The sequence below is a fragment of the Conger conger genome, chromosome 1, assembly GCF_963514075.1.
Source record: "Conger conger chromosome 1, fConCon1.1, whole genome shotgun sequence".
Taxonomy (NCBI): domain Eukaryota; kingdom Metazoa; phylum Chordata; class Actinopteri; order Anguilliformes; family Congridae; genus Conger; species Conger conger.
Window position 1 is genome coordinate 58,544,759 of NC_083760.1, and position 22,273 is coordinate 58,567,031.

A 22,273-nucleotide genomic window follows, 5' to 3' on the forward strand; every position below is an offset into this window, starting at 1 on the left:
TGGACAGGGCAGACGTTCAATAGCTGTGGCTCCACTCATGTGGTGCACCAAAGTTGTAATTATTCAAACTTTCAGTGTTGTACTTGCGGAGAGTAACAGCCCTTCTGGCAGTTTAGCTTATTCTGTGTGAAATGCCCTGAAGCCAAGAGTATAAACTACAGCATAAATCCAATATTTTCAGCACGGAGAGAAAGCAGTGGAAAAAAAAACAAACAGCCTTATTTTTTCCCTCATAATTTCAATAATTTATTTATCACTAGAGCACCGCAACAAAAAAAAACGTTACATTTCATCATGACGGGTCGACATCCGCGACAATGACAAGGACAATGACAACATCAGCAGCAGCTATGACATGAGCACGCTGGTGCTACCCTCCTCTGTGTTCACACCATCACCCTTCCTGCACTAAGGGAAAAAGACAGCTATGAGGGGGATAAAATAATGACATACAAAAAGGGGGGGGGGGAAGTACTATCAGTGCAATTCTTGGGATGAAAATATTTTACTCCTCATCAGAAAAAAACAACACGGATAAATGAAGGTTTTGAACAATGGAGAGGTGTGCGACCTAACATGGCTGTCCACTGGGCTGTCCATCCAGAACAGAGCTCCAAAAGGTGTGGGTAGAAAACCTCTTTCCTGCTGGCAACCCGTCCGCACATCACTCCACTGCCCTGTGTACCTGTGCTTTATGCACTGCAACATCACACTCTTTGCACAAAGTGCATTACATCACTACCTGTCCATGTGCAGTACGCACACTGGCATCCTGTTCGTGTGCTAAAGAAGGAGCCTTCTAGAACAATGGCCCAGACCCCCTTCAGGCATAGCACATTAACCACATGCTCAATGTTTCTAGAGCTTGCATATATAAACAAAACAAAACAACACAATAAAAACATTTAGCTGTAGCATATACCTAAGTTGAACCAGGAAATCCTTTTCATATTTACATTAATATTTATAGTTTCCGCTTATTCCCTGCGTGTTCATGAAGGGCTGAAACTCATTACTGGGCTGCTCAACCATCGTTGGGAGGTTGTGTAATGACCCAACATGCAAAAAACTAGAGCTAAATTCTACTGTCAGGTTTTGGGCCCGCAGCCAGTCTTTGGACAGGACTGGTAAAGTCTGGGCCTGGCTATCTGACCGAGTCTGGGCCTGAGTGTTTCTGACTGGGTCTAATCCTGACTGAGTGTTTCTGACTGATTCTAGTCATGACTGAGTGTTTCTAGTTGACTCTAATCATGACTGATTGTTTCTGATTGAGTCTAATCCTAACTGAGTGGGTCTAATCAAGTGTAGTCCTGACTGACTGTTTCTCACAAAGTCTAATCCTGACTGACTGTTTCTGACTCAGTCTCGGCCTAAATGGGAGTGCCTGACTGAGTGAGTCTCACTAAGTCTTCACGTGGTCTGGTGCTGCGGACCATGTCTGGATGTGACCATGGTTGAGAGACACCAAGGTTGGGCCAGGTGTCTCTAACTTAGTCTGGGTGTGACTGGATATGTCTGACTGGATTCTTGATGTTTATAATAGACAAGTCCAGAACAAAACTACACAACTAATATTTTACTTGTAGAGAGCAAACAGGGAAACTCATTCCCGCTGCACATAAAAGTCTAAGTCAGATTAGCAGTCACACAGACCCAGTCCCTTAGACAGCAGACATAGAGTACAGCACAGCCTTGAAGACAATATCTCTATCTGTTTCTTTCAATCTGTGTGTATGTCTTTTTTAGCTCATGATGTGTCTCTGCATCTGTTTGTCAGTTTCTTGACTCTCTGTTCCTCTTTGCAGTGACTTTTATAAGAGTTATTATCATGGAGCAGGCTGTAAACACACAGCCCTCTGCTGCCAGTGCAAGCCACACGTTTTAAATAATATCACAAGTATTTAAAAAAACATGTAAAATTATAAAAGTTTCAAAGATGCAAGACAACAGTACCAGAAGAACTGGCTTGATTTGGACATTGAGACCAGGGGACCATCCTCCATCTCCTGATTTCACATATTCATACTTATTTTTCTTATATTATTATACTCTTCCAGTGTTTTCCAAACTTCTCTTGTGGCGCGATGAGTGTGTGAGGTGAGGGGTGCCAACAGAGCCTTTTCACAGCCACCTCCACAGTGTGTGTGTGTGTGTACGTGTGTGAGTGTGTATGTGTGTGTGTTTGTGTAAGTGTGAGTGTGTGTGTGTATGTGTGTGTGTGTGTGTAAGTGTGTGTATGTGTGTGTGTGAGTGGAAGTGTGTGAGTCAGTGTGTGTGTGCATGTGTGTATGCGTGTGTGGAAGTGTGTGTGTGTATGGAATAGAGACACATCATGCTTGTGTGTCAATGTCTGGGATAGAGAGTATCATGCTTAGGTTATGTATGTAAGTGTGTGGGTGTGCGTGTTCATGACAGAAACAGATGTGGGCATGTGTGTGTGGTGTATATGTGAGTGGGATAAAGAGTATCATGCTTAGGTTATGTATGTAAGTGTGTGGGTGCGCGTGTTCATGACAGAAACAGGTGTGGGCATGTGTGTGTGTGAGGGACAAACAAAGATCAAACTGCTTGTGTGTATGTGTATGCGCATGTGTGTGTGTCTGAGAGAGTGTGTCTGTGACAGGGAGTGTTAAAGAGCGAGAGAGAGATTGTGCTTATGTATGTGTGCGTAAATTTGGGACTGAGAGGTCATGCTTATGGGTTTGTGTGTGTGTGTGTGTGTGTCTGTGTTATGTTTGGTCTTAGCTGCACTTGCAGGACTTGACGATCATGTTGGAGAGCTGCTCAATTTTTGGGCTCTTGCCAATGTAGTAGAGGATGGTGAGGGGCTCCAGGTCCTGGGACACACAGCAGGGGGAGGCTGAGGCCTCAGGGTTAATGGTGTTATACAGACCCAGAACCTGGAGGAGCACAGGAACACACATTACTACCACAACATCAGCTCACTCACCACCATAACACCGACAGCTCTGACACCCAACAACAAGCACTTCATAACAACACCAGCTCACTCACCACTTTAACACCAACAGCACTGACACCCAACAACAAGTACATCACTAACCGGCTTTGACACAAACCGCAACCATAATGTGTTTTAATTTCTTTCATATGTTTTATTATATTATTGTATTCAATTTATGGTAATTTGTTATTTTAATTCACCTGTATATTGTTAAATTATTCGTTTATTTCATTTATTGTATGTAATTCAGGTCTCCCTTGAAAATTATATCCCTATCTCAATGGAATTCATCTGAATAAGTAAAGGTTAATAATAACAGTGACAAAAACTCAGCATGACTGTTACCACACACCGGCACCCACACGCTAATGTGCCATTAGCATCACAAGCTAACTAATAGTGCTGCTTTGCGCTGCTGAACTGACCTTGCTGTGCTGTGTGTCGGCACTCCACAGGTAGGGACAGGCTCCCGCGCAGAAGTTGGCTTGGTAACCTCTGGGCTCGTGGATCCAGCGCCAGCCCAGGTCCTTGCGGAAGTCGATGTAGAGGGAGCGCAAGCAGCAGGACTCCTGCATGTTCCTGCAGGGCCACACAGAGGACAGGGGTGAGGGGAGAGGAGGGGTCTGGAGGGGAGAGGAGGGGGCTGGAGGGGAGAGGAGGGGTCTGGAGGGGAGAGGAGGGGGCTGGAGGGGAGAGGAGGGGTCTGGAGGGGAGAGGAGGGGTCTGGAGGGGAGACTGGAGCGTGAGCAGCACTGGCCATCGGTCCGGATATGGGAGCAGAACAAGGCCTGCTGCTGTTTGCTGTTACTCAGTACTTAAAGACAAGCCGTAACCAAAATTCCTAAATTGTCCTCAATTTAGTAAATTCTTGATAACTATACAAACTGTATACATACTGTACATATTCCGTAAAATTAATACACTTGTAATACTTGTGTATTTTCACAGCAAAGCTTTTTTCCATCAACTTCCTGGAAAATGATTTGATTAAATTTTACGTCATCGAGTACCAGTGGGCGTGTATGTCGAACGAATGTCTGTCAATTTTCTGTTCCCGTCAATCAACGTCCTTCAAGCAGCGGCGCACATTCTTCCGTCAAATTGACTCCCCGCCCTTCAAACATTCCCCCCCGGAAAAATTAGTTTCACTTGCGTCTATGTCATGTTGTGGAGGCTAGTGCTGCTCGAACATCCGTTTCACTGCGACTTTAACCGCTCGAATAAAAGAGGCGATTACATTGTTGACTCTCCTTATCGGGTTTCTCGGGTCTAAATTTGCTGGCGCTATCAGGCTGAAAAAGCAGAAACCTAGCAGACCCTGTGGCCGTCCCCCGGTGCAGAGTGTGGAGGGGATGTGGAGGGACCGGGGGCCAAAGGGTGAGGTCTGCACTGGGGGCGGGAAGCAGAGACTGTAGAAAAAACATGGACCAAGTGCCCACTGACTATCCATGGGCTCGTGAAAAGCGTTTTGAAACCAGGGAGGTGACGTTTACTGGTGCTGCCATGTTGTACAATTTGGAGCGGGATACTGTGCAGTAGGACTGCTGAATGTGGCTCCTCCATTAATCGTGTGAGAGAGGGCGACTCGGCAGTGACACAAACTGTCCCTGATTCCTTCACAAATAATATAATATAATACTAACACGCGTGGGTTTCCTCCGGGTACTCCGGTTTCCTCCCACAGTCCAAAGACATGCAGGTTAGGCTGATTGGAGAGTCTAAATTGCCCGTAGGTATGAGTGTGTGAGTGAATGGTGTGTGTGCCCTGCGATGGACTGGCGACCTGTCCAGGGTGTATTCCTGCCTTTCGCCCAATGTATACTGGGATAGGCTCCAGCCCCCTGCGACCCTGTTCAGGATAAGCGGGTTAGGATAATGAATGAATGAATGAATTAATAATACTAACACAGTAAATCATGATTGACTTTGAATTTATACCGTATTGTTACCATTGACTTCACATTGAACAGGTGGCTGAAACACATACATTCAGTGAGCAATTTATTAGGTAGACCTGTACACCAGCTTGTTAATGCAAATATTTAATCAGCCAAACATATGGCAGCAACTAAATGCATAAAAGCATGCAGACACGGTCAAGAGGTTCAGCTTTTCTTCAGACCAAATGTGATCTAAGTGACTTTGACCGTGGAATGATTGTTGATTTCAGTATCTCAGAAGCTGTCTCCTGGGATTTTCTCAGACAACAGTCTCTAGAGTTTGCAGAGAATGGTGCGAAAAACAAGAACATCCAGTGAGCAGCAGTTCTGTGCGCAAAAATGCGTTGTTAATGAGAGAGGTCAGAGTAGAAGGGCCAGACTGGTCGAAGCTGACAGGAAGGTGACAGTAACGCAAATCACCACGCATTACAAAAGTGGTATGCAGAAGAGCATCTCTGAACACACGTGCCAAACCTATAAGTGGATAGGCGACAGGAGTCTAAGAAAATAAGTCTATTTAAAGTGCTATACCTAATAAAGTGCTTGAGGGGAGAGGGGGTCTTTGGGCATGCTCTGCGCTGGGGGGGAGGCTGACCTGGAGCAGAAGGCGGAGTCCAGGGCGCGTTTCTGGCGGTGGCTCTTGTGCTCTGACTCCAGGCGGTAGGAGGGCAGCAGCATTAGCAGCAGGTGGGGGTTCTGCCCAGTCGGCCGACGCTTCTTAGACAGCTTCACGTCTCCGCCATTCACGAAGCCATCGTCTATACCTGCCAGTCACACACAATGCACACACCTGTCACCTGTACCTGCCAGTCACACACAATGCACACACCTGTCACCTGTACCTGCCAGTCACACACAATGCACACACCTGTCACCAGTACCTGCCAGTCACACACAATGCACACACCTGTCACCTGTACCTGCCAGTCACACACAATGCACACACCTGTCACCTGTACCTGCCAGTCACACACAATGCACACACCTGTCACCTGTACCTGCCAGTCACACACAATGCACACACCTGTCACCTGTACCTGCCAGTCACACACGTACTACATCTGCCGATCACGCACACACGCACAGGTCACCTACTAGTATTAGACAAGTTATACCTTACAATATACCTGCCAGCTACTGGACACATGCGCACTCACAAACACAGAACAAAACATGCAGACACAGTGTCTGAGAGTTACTGTACCTGCAAACTTGGCCTCCAGCACTTCGCTCTTGTTGGGTATGATATAGTTATTTGATGGGACGAAAGTGCAGCAGGGGCAGTGCAAGCTGATCTTGAATCCGTTGTTTCTGTCTGGTTCAAAACAAAAACAGCACTGAGAACCTCCAGGACTGATGCACAGACACCATTAGGGGCGGCCTGTAGCGTAGTGGTTAAGGTAAATGACTTGAGCAAGGCCCTTAACCCTGCATTGCTCCAGGGGTGGATTGTCTCCTGCTTAGTCTAATCAACTGTATGTCACTCTGGATAAGAGCATCTGCAAAATGCCAATAATGTAAGGTAATATTGCTAATTCTCTTCTCTATTCCACAACACTAATCTCTTACTTGCTTCCCTGCCCCTCCCTCTTTCTCCCCATGCCACTCACTTCTGGCCTCAGCCATTTTATCATGGGAACGTTCCTCTCACCCCTATGCCCCTCCCTCTCTCTCACCTCTGTGGAGCAGCCATTCGCTGACAGCCTCTGTCACGTCAAAGGACAGCCACTCGCCCTCTGTGTGAGTGCGCACCACCTTGCTGTCGATGTAGCGTTGCGTTGGAGAGGCCAGGTCTTTGTGACTCAGAATCTGCAGAATAAGGAAAGACAGCCCAACCAATGCAGTCAGATGCTGTAGAAGAGGTTGAGCCTATTTATTGGAATGGCACACAAAAAACATTTAAAGGTCCCATATTGTACACCTTTCCAGTGTTCTATTTTAGGACCCGATATCCATAAGAAGGTGTTCGTGTGGTATTAAGTACCAAAAAACATCTCTATCCACTTCTACATGTCCATTCATCAGCACCTCTCATGAGCATTAACAAGAACAATATGTTTTAGTGACTGTGTCTTTAAGGCTCATTGATATCTATCTGATATATGGATTGTGTGGATTTAGTAGTAGTAGTTAGTAGTAGTAGTAATTTATTTTGGTCCTTATTAACTATTTTTACAGAATGAATGCACATAGAAATAATCAATGACAATATTGACCGAAAGGTATAGGCTGAAGCTTTAGCTTATTACACCAACCCTTTTTACATAACATATTCACATAGTCAACCCTTTCACTACAAGGTTGTTTATTTGGGGACTGTGTGCTTTGATCGCAGAATTTTTATAGCACCTTCAACTCCTTTATAATCCACATAGCAATAATGCTATGGGAAATGTCATTTTCCACAATATGGGACCTTTAAAGAAGCAGCAGCTGGCAGCAGAAGTCAAACCTGCACACGTCAGTCTGATCAACCTGAAAAAGCTGAATGAGTCCACTGACAATGACAGACTCTTTGGAGGAACAGGCTTCCCAGGAATTGCGCTTCACCAGCTGAACTCATTTCCTCAGGATCTAGGCTTTGCGGCGTTAAAGGCATTCCATTTGGAAACACTTAGAGAGCATAACAACTGTGACAGTCCGGAGCAAAAGTACAGAGATAACTCAGAAAACCATTTATTCCACCAATAAATGCCCTTCTTCTCACCTCGCTCAACAGCATTTGTCTTGCTATGGATTAAATATGACTGTATGGGGGAAATCTCCCCTTTCCTAGGGGCCCCTCTTCTGAGTGATAGATCTAGGAGAAACCCCACCCCTCCGTGCAGACTGTTTCTGAGCAACAGGTTTACCACACTCTTCCCAGCAGCCCCTCTGTGCGAGGCAAATATTGAGAATGCAGATGTCTGAAGCAGTGCTGTTATTGCACTTTCCTCATAGATGTGTTTGTATTGGCTGGTACCTCCTTAATGAGTACAGCATGAGCTGAGGTCTGCAGCAAGACCTAGAGAAGAGCTTCTCACACTGACAAAAATAACTTATTACAAAGCTAAGCCCCCTACACTGCTGAATTGATGATACATTAATTCACAATGTGTTTGAGCTCACAGTTGTTTGTCTGTGACACAAAACCTAGATTGTAATAAACTTATAGCGACTGTAATGAATGAATAATGTGACAAGTCTGTTTTGCTTGAATTCAAGTATGCATTGCGAACTCACAGAGTGACCAATACATGAGCTTACAGACTGTATAAGACACATGAAATCACTGACTGTCTGTGATATGTGAACTCACATATGTTCACATATACATGTGAACTGAACATGCAGTTTTCCAAATGACCTTTCCCTCTCTCACTCTAAGGGTTTCTCAGGGGTAATATGAGAAAATACTCAATCAATTTAATTACCAAACATGTCACCCATGAAATAACTTACAAACTCAGCATTAACATTTCCTCCTGGTACTTGTTAGCACTGGAACAAGCAATACAGGAGTGTAGTTTGACACGGACCCAGACACACAGAGTGGTAAATCACTGCTGTTTAGCTGTGCACAAAGCAGAGGCAGTGAGAGAGAATAGGCAGTGAGTCCAGGAAGTGACAAGACAGTCAATGAAATAGCACAGGATGTGATAACACAGGCAGTGAGACAACACAAGCAGTGATATAGACAGTGCCCTATGTGCGGTTCATCACTAGCTATATTCAGCAAGATTAAGATCAAGGGTTAGGGTGCAGTGGGTCTATCTTTCGATCATGTCCATTGCGAGCATGTAGGTAGATAACTACAGAAGGCATGTATATTCAGGTACCTGCCATGTAGGTAGAGATACCTACAACAGTTAGGTCATGGACAAAAGAAGGGCACAATCGCTATCTCTATCAAAATACAGTTCCCTCCAAAAGTATGGAAACAGTGAAGTGATTTTTTTTTCTTCTCTATCCTAGAAGCATTTTGATTTGAGATAAAAATGTGAATATGAAGTGAAAGTACAGACAGTCAGCTTTTATTTAATGATATTTACAGTACATGTGTATATTATCGCTTTCCAGAAACAGCTGTGTTTGTGCTGAATCCCCCTTTTCTTATGTGCAATATTAAGGTCACGGAAGACTGACAGGTGTTAACTGTTGCTCAGGTGTGTCCTTTTGCGCGCATTGTTCACACATAAAAGAGCAGTGAGTGTCTAGTCTTGGTTTTAGCCTTCATCTTCATGTGTGGTGATTGCATTTGGAGTCAAACACTATCATCAAGACCAGAGAACCAACTATGGCTGGAAAAACAACAAATCTGTGAGCCGAGAGAAAGGAAGAATGCATGAGGAAGGAAAGCCAGAAACTGGGTACAGTATATCAAGTACAGCAGTTTGGAAAGTCTTGAAAAAGAAAGAAACCACTGGTGAACTCAGAAATAAACACTGTACAGGTCAGCCAAGGAAGACAACTGCAGCTGATGACAGATGAATCCTAAGAGCTGTGAAGACAAACCCTAAAACAATGGTCAATGTGACATTACCAACAGTCTCCACAGGGCAGGGGTGAAAATATGACAAGCCGTAGTACGCAGTAGACTTTGAGAGCAGAATTATAGAGGCTGCACTGCAAGATGCAAATCTCTCATCAGCAGCAAGAATCGAAAGGCCAGATTAGAATTCGCCAAAAAATACACAGACGAGCCAGAAGAGCTCTGGAACAAAGTTTTATGGACAGATGAGACCAAAATAAACCTTTTCCAAACTGATGGAAAGCTGAAAATGTGGAGAAAGGAAGGAGCAGCCCATGATCCAAAGAACCCCTCCCCCCCTCGTCTGTTAAATATGGAGGAGGTAGGGCCATTGCTTGGGCATGTATGGCTGTTTCCGGAACAGGCACACTTCTCTCTTGACGACGTGAAGGAGGATGGCAGCAGTGGGATGTGACAAATTTATCCAAACTCATTGGCTGGTGCTTCATCCTGCAGCAAGACAATGACTGACTCGTCATAACAGGTGTCCATTCTGTTTTGGCGTTTTCTGTTTCTTGCCCGATGTTTGTGTTTTTTGTCCGCTCTGTTTCCGTCGTCCTTTCATCTATTAATTTGCTTCACCTGTGTCTCGTTACCTATTCTCCACACTATTCTAATTTCAGCTTGTTTACCTGTGTAAGTCTTCGTAAGTCTTCGTCTACTCTTTGCCAGATTGTAATGTTTGTAATGTGTCTCATTCTTTCCAGCGTTTTCCTGACTGATTCGTGCTTCATCCTGTTTTGTGTACTCCTACCTTCGGATTTTGGATTATCCTTCTGTCTCGGTTTTGATCTGTCGTTGCCAAACTCTGATTGGACATTTGGTTTTTGATTTTGGGATTACCCTCAGTACCTTTGCCTTACCGGACTTCCTTTCTATGTTTGGACTCTCGCTTGTGACATCGACTACGCTTCTGATTATCCCTGTTGTTTTTGTCTATCGGCAATTGACCCCTGGCTGTTTGACCTGCCCTGTGCTGAATAAAAACATCTATTCTCCAAACTTCCTGGTTGCGCTTGGTTCATCTGTCCTATGCCACCAAAGCATTCAGCAATGGGAAAAAGCGGAAAGATTTGACTGGCCAAGTCATCTTACACATCAAGTAAATCTTATTGAGCATGTGTCTCACTTGCTGAAGAGGAGACTCACGTAAATAGCATGAACTAAGCTTATTTTCTGTATTTTTGTCTCATATCCATGTTTCATCATATGCTCTCAAAATCAAATTTAACTAGCAAAAAGAACACATTTCACTCTAACATTCACATACCTTTGGAGGGCACTGTAGATGACAAACTCTCAGTAAATAAAGTGACACATTTCCCATGTGCCCTGAAAGCACAGTAATGTTGTCTTTGGGCACAAATGAGTGTTTTCCAAGCAAAACAGTTACAAATTTATTATATATTACTGGTTAGGCCTAGGTACAATTTTATGTACCCATAGGATACTGCCCCAACGACCAATATTTGTACCTTTCTAGGCACCTTTTGTGTCTTTATTTCAGAGAGTGCAGGGAACAGCCGGTGTGCTTGGGGAGGTACCTGGTAGAGCTCGATGCGCTGTTCAGAGACGCGGGCTTCAGAGTTCTGCAGGCGGAAGACGCGCAGCTCCGCCTTCACCAGGTTGGAAGCGTTCTTCTCCATGGGTGACACGTCGAAGGTGAGCCGTCTGAAGTAGGGGTTGTAGTGCGTCGGGGAGATTACATCTGCAGCACAACAGGAAACGCCTTTAAGAATGCAGAGGCCGTTTGAGGGTCCGCTGGGATGTGCGAGTGTGAACGTTCCTGCCCTCCACACGGCGGTGCTTCATGTCCCCACACGTCCCCGCTCCACTTCCCAACAAATTATACTCACCTCTGCATCCTACCATTCTCTACACGCCCGCTACTTGATGCAAATTTTACACTCACCCAAAATGTGTCTAAATTTACACCCATTGGTCTTTATATCCTGCCAGATTAACATTCTCAGTGCAAAAAGCATGTCTTAACAAGTGTTATAGTCTTGCATCGAGACTTAAAGTCTTATTTTTTCCTAACAAGTACAAAATATTAGCTTGTTTTAAGTTGCTGTTTAGCTGAAAAAAACTGTTCAAGCTAGGTTTTTCTGAGAACATATGTCTTCATGTGCATTTTCTGGTAACAAAAACCTTCAGGTCCTGGTAAAATAAGTGTTATCTGTTCCCAAACGTATCCAGTTTTGTTTACGGATCAGATGAACATGGCATGAACTGACAGGCAGGCCTGTTTCAAAGAGGACCTGCTTTGTCATTCCTATAGGCAAGGGGGGCATTCAATCTCAATACTGTTTAAATTGCTGAATGTCTGATTTAAGAATGTTCCATTTTACATTTCATAATTCTTTCTGAAAATCTAGCACAATATATATTTTTTATTTTAGTAACAACAGTAACAATTGTAGTTGCAATCAATGACTGTCACATGTAAACAAAGGATGCCAGACTCAAGTCCCAGAGGGCTGCAGTGTCTGCATGTTTTTCCTTTCAATTAGCCACCCAATAAGGCCTTCCTTTGTTATTATTTAGCCAAGCAATTATTAATTATCACTGGTGTTGAAACACATCAAAAACCCACAGACACTGCAGCTCTTCTGGCACCTGTGGCTGTACTAGCTTAATGTACTAGCCAAATTGACTATGATAAGATTCCTCTGACGGCATGGTCTGTACCCTTATTGGATGAAGGACACTTACATAGAACTTCAATAGGTAAATAGTATGAAGCAATAAGATTACTAATTTAAGAATGATTAAGCATACATGAACTGTGGCTACAGACTGTGAGTGGCAGCAGTGAGAGCGAATGGCATCCAGAATCCTAGTGGGGGAGGGGTGTCCTGAGGTGAGTGTGTGAGCACAATAATGCCATGCTATTTTTGACCAGCTGTTTCCTTAACGGCAAAACTGAGTCATTCAGATTTAAAGGGATGGCTCTGTCATTCATTAACTTTCATCTTAATGAAATCTGTATCTCAAAACTACTGAACTGGTGTCATCGCTTTGTCTTACTTACCTGTAGTATGGTGAAACCTTCCTGACTTAATCAGAATTGTTCATAGGAATTCAACGGGAGCTCTGAGATCACATCTGCCCTTGTATACTGAAGACATTAAAAGTGCTTTATTTACCTTCTTTGATTGTAACCTGTTAACATGTAGTATGACTTTACCTTGGTATACAGGGACACTCAGTATACAGTATAACTGTATAAAGAGTGTTGGTCTACCCAGGCTGACCAAGTTATAATATGCTTAAAAGTACAATAGGTACGAGTTTTGTGCTAAAACATTGTTACAAGACCATTGAAAAAGGCTCACAGACATGTTGACTCACCCTCTGCTTGTGTGTATAGTCCTTAAATTCAGGTTTCAAAATATACAGTTAACGGCCACACACTCTGTACCAAAACATTGTATAACTGTACAATAATTCAAGCTCATTGGTTGAAAATTGGTTTCAATTGCCACAGCCAATGGCGTTTCAATGTTGGTGCATTTAGAGAGAAGGGGGAGGGATAAACAGTGTTGTGGTTTGAAGGTGTTTGTTGCTGCAACTCCTCTCTTGACTATTAGAAGTCCAAAATTACCTATTGTACCTTTAACTAAAGATGATTGGAGCAGGTCTCATCAGCTGCAGTTGTAGTAGGCTACTAAAAACATCACAAGCAAAAATAACTATCAGGTGTGCCTACAATAAAATAATTAATTGACAGCATTCCCACAGGTCTCACATTTCAGATGTACACGCGATGCTTTAAAGCACAGGAACATGCAAACCTACAACACCTTGACTGTTAGATCCATGGAAGGTCATTTGGTCATCAGCATATACACTGTAAGAGCTGCAGGCCTGAATAGCCATGCCATGGACACATATGAGATATTAATCCAGTACCGAGAGCAGGTTAAATGAGAGATTGCCCTGGCAATTGCAGGAAAACGCACCCATCCTCTTTGTTCAGCCTGAAAGGTGCTAAAACACTCTTGGAAAATGAAGTCTCAGAAACCATTAACCTAAATGAACCTGATGTTTAAAACACGGTTACAGTCAGCAGGGGGGAAGCGTTTCCAATGTACTGTATCCACAAAGGAAAGCTGCTGACCTCAACACTCATTACTGTCTATAGCGTTCATTTTAAAAGCAATTGAATAGAAAAGATTAATGCATTTAATTATTGAAATTATTGCTCCAAAGAAACACGTTTTGTCATATTTTTACTGATTTACAGCATGAAATTGGCTGTTACCTGGAAAAGGTCATAAGGGCTGTATCCGAAGTCTTTGTTTAGCTATGAATTAGCATCATGCTCTGATGCACCGCAGGTATGTTGTACCATCCACACACCTCTTATTGAAACCATGTAATTTGCTCCCTCATCCCTGCCTCATGGTCCTTCCGTGTGTGAATACCTTTCTAAATTAGGGGTGTGAATACCTTTCTAAATTACATACACGACACACTCAGAAATAAAGGTACAAAAAGAGCCTAAAAAGGTACAAATGCTTGTTGCTGGGGCAGTACCCTTCAGGTACATACAATTGTACCCCTAGCCAGCAATATATAACTAATTTGGACATTTTTGGCTAATTTGTACCCAAAGAGAACATGACTGTACTTTCAGGGAACATTTGGGTAATTAGATCCTTGAAAAACAAAAATGTACCTCCACTGTCACATTATTTCTGAGAGTGCATCAGTGAAGTCCATTCATGCAAAAGCAGCCAAATTATATATTATGGCGCGGAACACCTTCTTCTAGCCCATGCTGTTCTTTGCATGAATAAAAAAGCAAGTAATTTCCTGCTAATCAAGTAATTATGAACGCAGGGTGAAATCACTGACTAAAATGGGCATTCTTCAAACAAAGCACAAAGCACATTTCTGCCCCCTATTGAGCGAGAACACTTGGTAGCCATATTGGTCACAGACAGATGCAAGGACATTTTTACTGGTTATTAAATAATTAAATAGTAAACTTTAATTAAATAGCTAAAACCTCTTTAATATGTGGACTAAAATGTGACAATATACAGGTTTGCTTGTGACATTAAGAGTTGAATTTACATCAAAGTATGATACATCGAGGTCTGGAAGAGCCCATGTGACTATATTTAAAAGACAGCTTTGCTATTGTACAAAAACGCACAAATACTTTTTATAACTGAGAACATTTCAGACTGTAGAAACACAGAATTTCTTCCATTATGGAAAGGCAAGATATAGCCTTAAAATAGATGTCATACACAGTTATAACACTAAAAGAGTTGGGAACTAAAACTGTTTGGCCAACTTCTGTGCATTTCTCACTTCAGAAAGACCTACTCACAATTCCCTAGGCCCTCCCTTTCACACGCTAATGCAGGGAGAGTTCCAATGTTAAACCAGGACAACCTCCACAAACACACAGGAGAGGAGACGAGAGAGGGGGGGAAGTAAATTTTTGGAAAAGAGGAATGGGGGAAGGGGTGAGAAGGAAGGAGTAAAGACAGAGGGGATCAAAAGAGGGGAGAAAGGGTGGAGAGAGAAAAATTATTCTTCTGCAATGGGAAATGGCAAGTTTGGAGTTCGACATGAAGAGGGCAGCTTGATTCTGTATTGAGGAAAGGTAAAAGAAATGAAAAAGAAATGTTGCACAAAGTTCTGAAAATGGGTAAATATTTGTGACTTTTTTATGATGAAAAAAATATTTTTGTTGATTCAACTCACTTCTATTGCTGTTATTTCTACACTGTTATCAGCGGCTCTGTATATATTCACAAACACAGTGTGTGCTTCTCAGGCCAGCACAGGAAACTGAATTTGAATTGATTCAGAAGGGGGAGGAAATGCAGTGCTGAGGGACAGATCAATTTCCTCTCCAGCTTCTGTTGATGCCGATTCCGCTGCAGAGTGCGTGTGGGAATGAGAGGGAGAAAGAGAGACGAGAAGTTCAGAGGGACAGAGGGAGGAGACAGAGAGGAGGAATGAGAGAGGAGGAAGAAAGGGGAGAGAGGAAATGTGAAACGGAGAATTCGGCCTGTCTTGGTCCCTGCAGACGCCCCCGCCCGAGCCACTCACCTGCCAACAGCAAATTGAAAACAACTCTGCGCATAATCCCTGCAAACTAAAAATACTCCTGCTTTGAAGCATCTCTGCCACGGGGCTGCAGGTCTCTATAAGGCTCCTTCCTCAAAGACACCCATCCTTCTCCACAATATTTATCCCCTGGTGAAGTCTGTCCTTCTCCACAATATTTATCCCCTGGTGAAGCCTGTCCTCCTCAATAATATTTATCCCCTGGTGAAGCCTGTCCTTCTCCACAATAATTCTTCCCTGGTGAAGCAGGTCCTCCTCCCCAATAATTCTGTACTGGTAAAGCCTGTCGTCCTCCATAATAATTCTGTCCAGGTGAAGCCTGTCCTTCTCCACAATAATTCTCCTCTGGTAAAGCCTGTCCTCCACAATATGTCTCCCCCATGTCCATCACCTAGACTCCTCCCACCACAGGGCTGTCTGCCTCCTCCCATTGCAGGCACTGTAATACAGTGGGGAGGGGCTTTGCGTCTGGTATCAATCAGGACAGGTATGGCCTCTGCTCTCAGCTACTGCTGTGTGGCAAGGCCCCAAAAATACATGCACTCACACACACTCACACGCAGGCACACATGAACCCACACATACACGAACACACACGCACACCTATGCGTACAAACACATACACACACACGCATGTACACATGCACACACACACACGATTGCACACATGCGTGCACACCCACACACACAAACACACAACCACACGCACGCACACACAAACACAGATGAGGAGGGAGGACCACAGAACAAAGAAGGAGGGCACGTTCATCTAAACAAATTTTTACAAAGAACTATCGTCGATATTACTTTCACATTACCCTCCTCTGGTCGGAGAACATTGCATTATATAATATGTGATCAGAATGACTGCTGTGTAGCCCAGTTCACAGTGCTGCAGTGTTAGTCACTCTCTCGCCCTCGCTCTCCTCCTGTTACAAAAACACACCGTTTGGACGCTCTGCTCCCGAGCAGAAATGGCAGGAGTCTGTTCTGGCATGATTACAGTGAGTGATTCAACATTAACGGCACTTTCCCCTCCGACTGAGCTCTCAATCCAACCTCTCTCTCTCTCGGCCCACTTCAAAGCAGGGAGGGAGAGGGAGAGAGGGGAGAGGGAAGAGGGGAGAGGGTGAAAGAAGACAGCTAAAGAGCAGGCACACACTACACACACAGCCCCCCCCATTAAAAAATCCTTCTTTGGACTCTCCTACCCTACTTTCCATACAGAGTTTAAACCAGCACAACTATGATAGCATATTAACACCTTACTGTGGCAGTATATGTATATCAACAAAGCAACAGAACCATACTATATCAAATCAGATATGGCTAACTATGTAATACAACACAGTTAGCAACATGTAAACATTAGTACAACCATGGCAACACATGCATATCAACAACTGCTGCAGCATATAAATATAAACACGAGAGAATCCATTCCCCATTTAGAGGCCTCATAAGTTGTCACATGGTGTAAACACTGCAATTTTAAAATGGCACTTTATTGGCTGACGTAACAGGCACAAATGTTTGTAATCAACTTCAAGGCTGCATCCTGGAAATCATTGTATTTTATTTTATTTTGCTTTGTAGATTAGTCGGCATTATCAAGTGCCTTGATAATTTTTGTTCATAGATCAAACAGCATGAATGAGTAATTTCTATATCAGAGCTGACTGACACTACTAGGTTCAGAGGAGTATCGCTCAGTCCACATCTGAAAGATTTGGAGTTTATTTTTCCACGGGGCTGCCCTGACAATCGGTTTTCTTTGTTTATTCTGCCAATTCATCGCAATAAAAAATATAAAATGCTGCATCTACTAATGGTCAGAAGTAGTTTTATTTTCCTTGACACTTTAATATTATTGTTTATAAAAACAGCCCACAAATAACTCACAAGAAGGCATAGCCTGCCTAAAAAAAGAGAGAAAGTGGAATCAATCTCCCAGCTATCTACTGGCAAACAGTGAAACTGACCTATTCCAGTAGCACTGATTCTACATGCGATTCCAGCCAGCCTGTCATGTGTGCTGAGGTGGGGTTGACTACACCTACTGCTACCAGACCAATGTGCGTGTGAGAGACCAGTGGGGGGAAGAGAGGGAGACTGTATTCACATGTGTGTGCAGGGTATAGGTGTGCCGGCGGTGAATGTCTGTTTGTGTGCATGTGTTCGTTTTCCCCACTGCACAGGGAGCTTATTGTTTCTACCTTTCATACAGAGTCCCTCCCTCTCCCATGCACAGGGGTTCCCCTATGAAAAGAGACCATTGCTGAAGCCACTGCGGGGGCTATACAGACACATACACACATAGACTTCAGTCAAAGTTCAGGCTTATAAAGACTCAGGTGTGACTGATTCTTACAGCAACAAGATATATGGACCTGCATATTCTGCAGTATCCTCAATAATTATTAATGAAATATTAAATACTCCCACTCTTAGATACATGGGCCAGGCTGACTTCTGACTGCCAGTACAGGGGAATCTGTTTTTGAGGTGTAGGTGTGGAGGAATCCTGGTTATCTTCTTTTTTTTTTTGAAAGCTTCTTTCAAATAAAGATCGAGACACAGGTAACAATGTGGTGCGTCCTCTGCATCCTCTCCTCCCAGTAAGCCAGTCTGGATGAAGGGATGAAAATGGACACTTCAAACAGACAGAAAGTGTCTGGAGTGTGTGGAGGAAAGTGCTGGAAGGCAATGGAGAATGGGGGGGCACAGAATGCACTACAGCCTGGCACTCGTATTTCTACTAACGGAATTTTCCATAGAGAATAAGGTACCGTACAGTAGGCATGACGATGTGCTGCTTGCTAGTTTCCAAACTGCTTGTATTCTGTGGGCCTTGGCAGACCTCAACCCTTGCAGATCAACCCACCCACCTTCCAACCCCTAACCCCAACCCCCTCTTTTGTGCGAGTTCCAGCACTCTCATGCCCCAGGGTACAGTCCATGGGAACTTCCTGCCGCACACCCAAACACAGCTGACATCACGTGTGCACAATTAGCCTAAGCTAAATTTTGGCTGAGTTTGAAAGCAGATTGAGTGCAGGTACCCCCCCCCCCCCCCCAACCCCACCCGCTTTCTGTCATGGCTGCTGACCAGTGACATCCATTTCCTTTTCTTACTTTTTCCAACCCTCCCTCCTTCTCAGGTTCTGACACAAACAGAGAAACAGGAGAGAATATTAAGGAGTATGGAAAGATGTTCAAAAACGTAACCCCACCCCTTTCTCTCCACATGTTGACTCATTATTATTTATACCACATACTGTAAATTCCTTCCTGTCTGTAACTGGCAAAGTACCAGCTTGATTCATATTTAGGGTATTTTTACAAGCTTGTAGGGCCAAGAATAATATTTAGTGCAAAATATACCTTGGGGAGGATAATATATCTCCTAATTTATATTTTCTACATCCTGTATACGCAGTTTGTCTACAGGAAAAAAAATAAAAATAAAAAAAGCGAAATCCCTACACATATTGCTACTGTGCTTACATAGTTAGGACTGCAAAATGTAAAGTGCATACAGATATTATAAGGAACAACATGTTGTGTTTATTTGGAAAAGGACTACATTGAATTGTTTTTAAGACCTTTGATTTGTTACTGTTCTGTGCTGAAAAGGCTGAGGACACAACGAGCTGAACACAAATCTCAGGTAACCTCTGTTATGTCACCGCGTCCTGAAAGACCTGGAGAAAAGAGCTATGAATCTTCGCTCCCATTTCCTTTGGCCTGATCCTCATCAGTATCAACCTTTTTACCAGCATTTCCAACTATAACTTAAATAACTAAAAAATAATGACAAACTCAACACTAATGATGCTTCAGTTTAACAGAATAAGTGCATGTACACAAAACCCCTTACTTGCTGTTTATTAGATTTGACTAAGGAATCGAGGTGTGATTCAGCTCAGTTAACATTCTTTGAGTTCTTGGATTTCAGACAGCCTGGGAAACCGCAGCAAACCTTGTTTCCACCTGTCTTAGGAATCCTTTGTTAATTCTCGCATTATCCTAGTGACTCGTGTAACGTGTAAACATAATGTGATGTTTCTTGCCTTGTTATTCCTTCACGCGCCCTTTTCTGTTTACAGCTGTGAAAGTAGACCAGTGTCTCGTGCCAACCTAGTGCAGAAATTCGTACCTGCCCCCTCATTCTCTGAATCCCCTATTCATGACAGACCATCAGAGGTAAACAGCACCTTCGCAGCTCAAGCAATAACACACATGCATGAACACGCAAGTGTTTGCTTGCCCTGAAGAAGAAATACACAACAAGAAACTTGAGTGTAAATGTACAATTTGTCTGATATACAACATCCAGCACTAGCAATTATGCCAAGAGTAGATTTGACCAGAACCAGATCTGACAGAAAGCACACAGCTTACATTCCATTAACACAGAGCTTCACTAGATATGCTTCTTTACTTTTTGGAAGTCTGGTTTCTACTCGCAAATAATAAAGTAGCCTACTGAGAGGATATATTTTATAAGCAAAATAAGATTGTGCCATCATCATAAGTTTTGCTTTGTTACATTCAGAGCTGAGAAGAAATAGACATATTTCACTTTACACCTGACACCAAGAAGTTCACCTGTACATCTGCTTGTGGATGTCCACCGATGTTTTATATTAACCTAGACTAGAATTCCTGAGATATTGGAATTATTTCAGTAATGCAAAAAACCTCAAACCCTTCATCTTAAAACACAGACCTCATATAATAATTCAGAACAAATAATGAATGCAAAAATTAACCAACCAACCAAAAAATAAATAAAAGAATAAATTAATCAACATACAAAATGTGATTTTGCAGGTACACATATGGCTTACTTTCGGAGGGGTGAAATGGCTGCATGTCGATTCGGTGCACCTCCTTGGCATAGTACTCCTCTTCGCTCTGCTGTCGCTCACATGTCGCCGCTCGTTCGTTTGCTTTCTCTTGCAGCAGGTCGCGCGTGCTGTTGTAGATCGCGATGATCTCCCGCGACACGTCCTCACGCTCGGTAAAGTGTTCCGGGGGGTTGGTAAGCTTAAGTTTGCTCAGGATCTGCCCACGGATAGCTTCGATGCGCTTCTTCATAAACTGGTCCATGTTTAATGTGCTGCATGTAGACAGACCCGAAGCCACTGTCGCCAAGTCCAAGGTCAGGAAGAGGCTCAAAAAGTATAAATTCATCTTTAAAATAAATTCCGAAACTATGGGATTTGAATTACTACTCGGCAGAAGCAGTTAATAGTTTGAACATATGGCGTAGGATATGCTAGTTAAATAATATTAACACATGCATTTCTGCAAATCAGTGTTGTACAACAAATGTTATTTTCGATAATTTGGCTATAACTGTAGATTGAATATAGACCTATTTATATTTGGAAAGGCTAAGTAATTATTTTTCAATGCTAGTCTATTCGAGTCTAGTAGCTACTTGCCCGTTCAGTTTTACAACGTCAATTTTGAGTTAGGCAATACTTGAAAATACGTTCACATAGCCAACCTGAAATAAATTAACGCGAGCTGCAAAATCCGTTATCCAAGCAGAACAGACAGACCAGATTTGATCTACATTCCAGACACCCACTGCGTTTATAGCTAGTCTAATAAGCACGCTTCACATTAATAGTCAAAGGCATACAAAATTCAAGGTAAAAAGTAGCAAACGCAGAATCTCGAAATACTGGCTCTGAATTCCAACAAAACTCTGTAAAGCCTGAAAGCCACACAAATGCGAGCTGTTCGGCAATCCGCAGTTTAATAGCTCTGAATCGTTGCCTGAGGGTTCGCGCTCACCTTCACCACATCAGCGAACTGAAAGGTTTTTCTAACTTCGGCGAGTCTGCCTGTTGCGCTCTGCAGTTAAGACTTGCATAGCTACTCTGATCGCACCAACCCTATCCCAACACCACTCTGCCTGTCAAACTAACGCCGGACACTAACGTGTTGAAAATGAAAAATTCAAAGTTCATCGACTATAGCACAGGAGGCAATGCCTAGTCGTATCCTAAAGAAATAATATACCGGAACACATGAGAATTTTTCGTCTCTCTTCGTAGCCTACTCGATCAGACTATTTAAGCGTTTCTCCATCCCCTTCCGATGAAAACAAATATCTGATCTTCTGTCCCTCTAAGCAAGCGCTGGCCAGGAGATAGCATCACCAAAGAGAAGAGGTTTATAAAGGACTTCTTCACCACGTGCTTTGCCCCCTACAAAGGGACGTTGTGGTCATAGGTCTGTGGCCGAGAGTCCTTCAAGTTGGGTCAACGGGCAATTTATTATGAATATAACCGCTTGGCGTGCCAGCCAGCACAATGCCGCGAGTAACAACCCAGAAGCAGAGCACCGGGGTCCTAGTGCTGGCCGGGTCATTTCAGTTCGTGGTACAGTTAAATTCTGTGAAATCACAACACTGCTTTGTTGAACGTTTGTTTATAGTTCTCATCATAATGGAAGTTTGCCATGTAAAATATACAATTTGTACAAGGTCATTTAAAAGACATTTCATTTCCATATTTTCAACGAAAGGGATAAAAAGGGGATTTAAAGGGGTAATTGTCCTCCATTGGCATAAATAATCATATTCGATGACGTTTCACACTAGACTTATTTTTGTTAGTCACACTGTTCAGCTAGGGCTTAGTCAAATGACAGTAACATACAATTGAGACATTACAGGACATTGTTAATAGTAAATCTCAAATGCCACTAACTCCTAACCAATATATTGACTCGCATAATGTG

At 43.2% G+C, this 22,273-nt stretch overlaps 1 protein-coding gene across 1 annotated transcript; it reads right to left on the reverse strand.

Moving 5' to 3' along the window:
• Window positions 1-242: 242 nt before the first annotated feature.
• tgfb2 (transforming growth factor, beta 2) lies at window positions 243-21,731 on the reverse strand. The gene is made up of 7 exons (XM_061242917.1): window positions 20,365-21,731; window positions 10,960-11,123; window positions 6,582-6,714; window positions 6,110-6,220; window positions 5,501-5,669; window positions 3,391-3,544; window positions 243-2,900 (listed from the first exon to the last, which is right to left on the reverse strand). The coding sequence occupies exons 1-7, from the start codon at window positions 20,708-20,710 to the stop codon at window positions 2,742-2,744; spliced, it is 1,236 nt and encodes a 411-aa protein (XP_061098901.1). The 5' UTR covers window positions 20,711-21,731; the 3' UTR covers window positions 243-2,741.
• Between the last annotated feature and the right edge of the window lie 542 nt (window positions 21,732-22,273).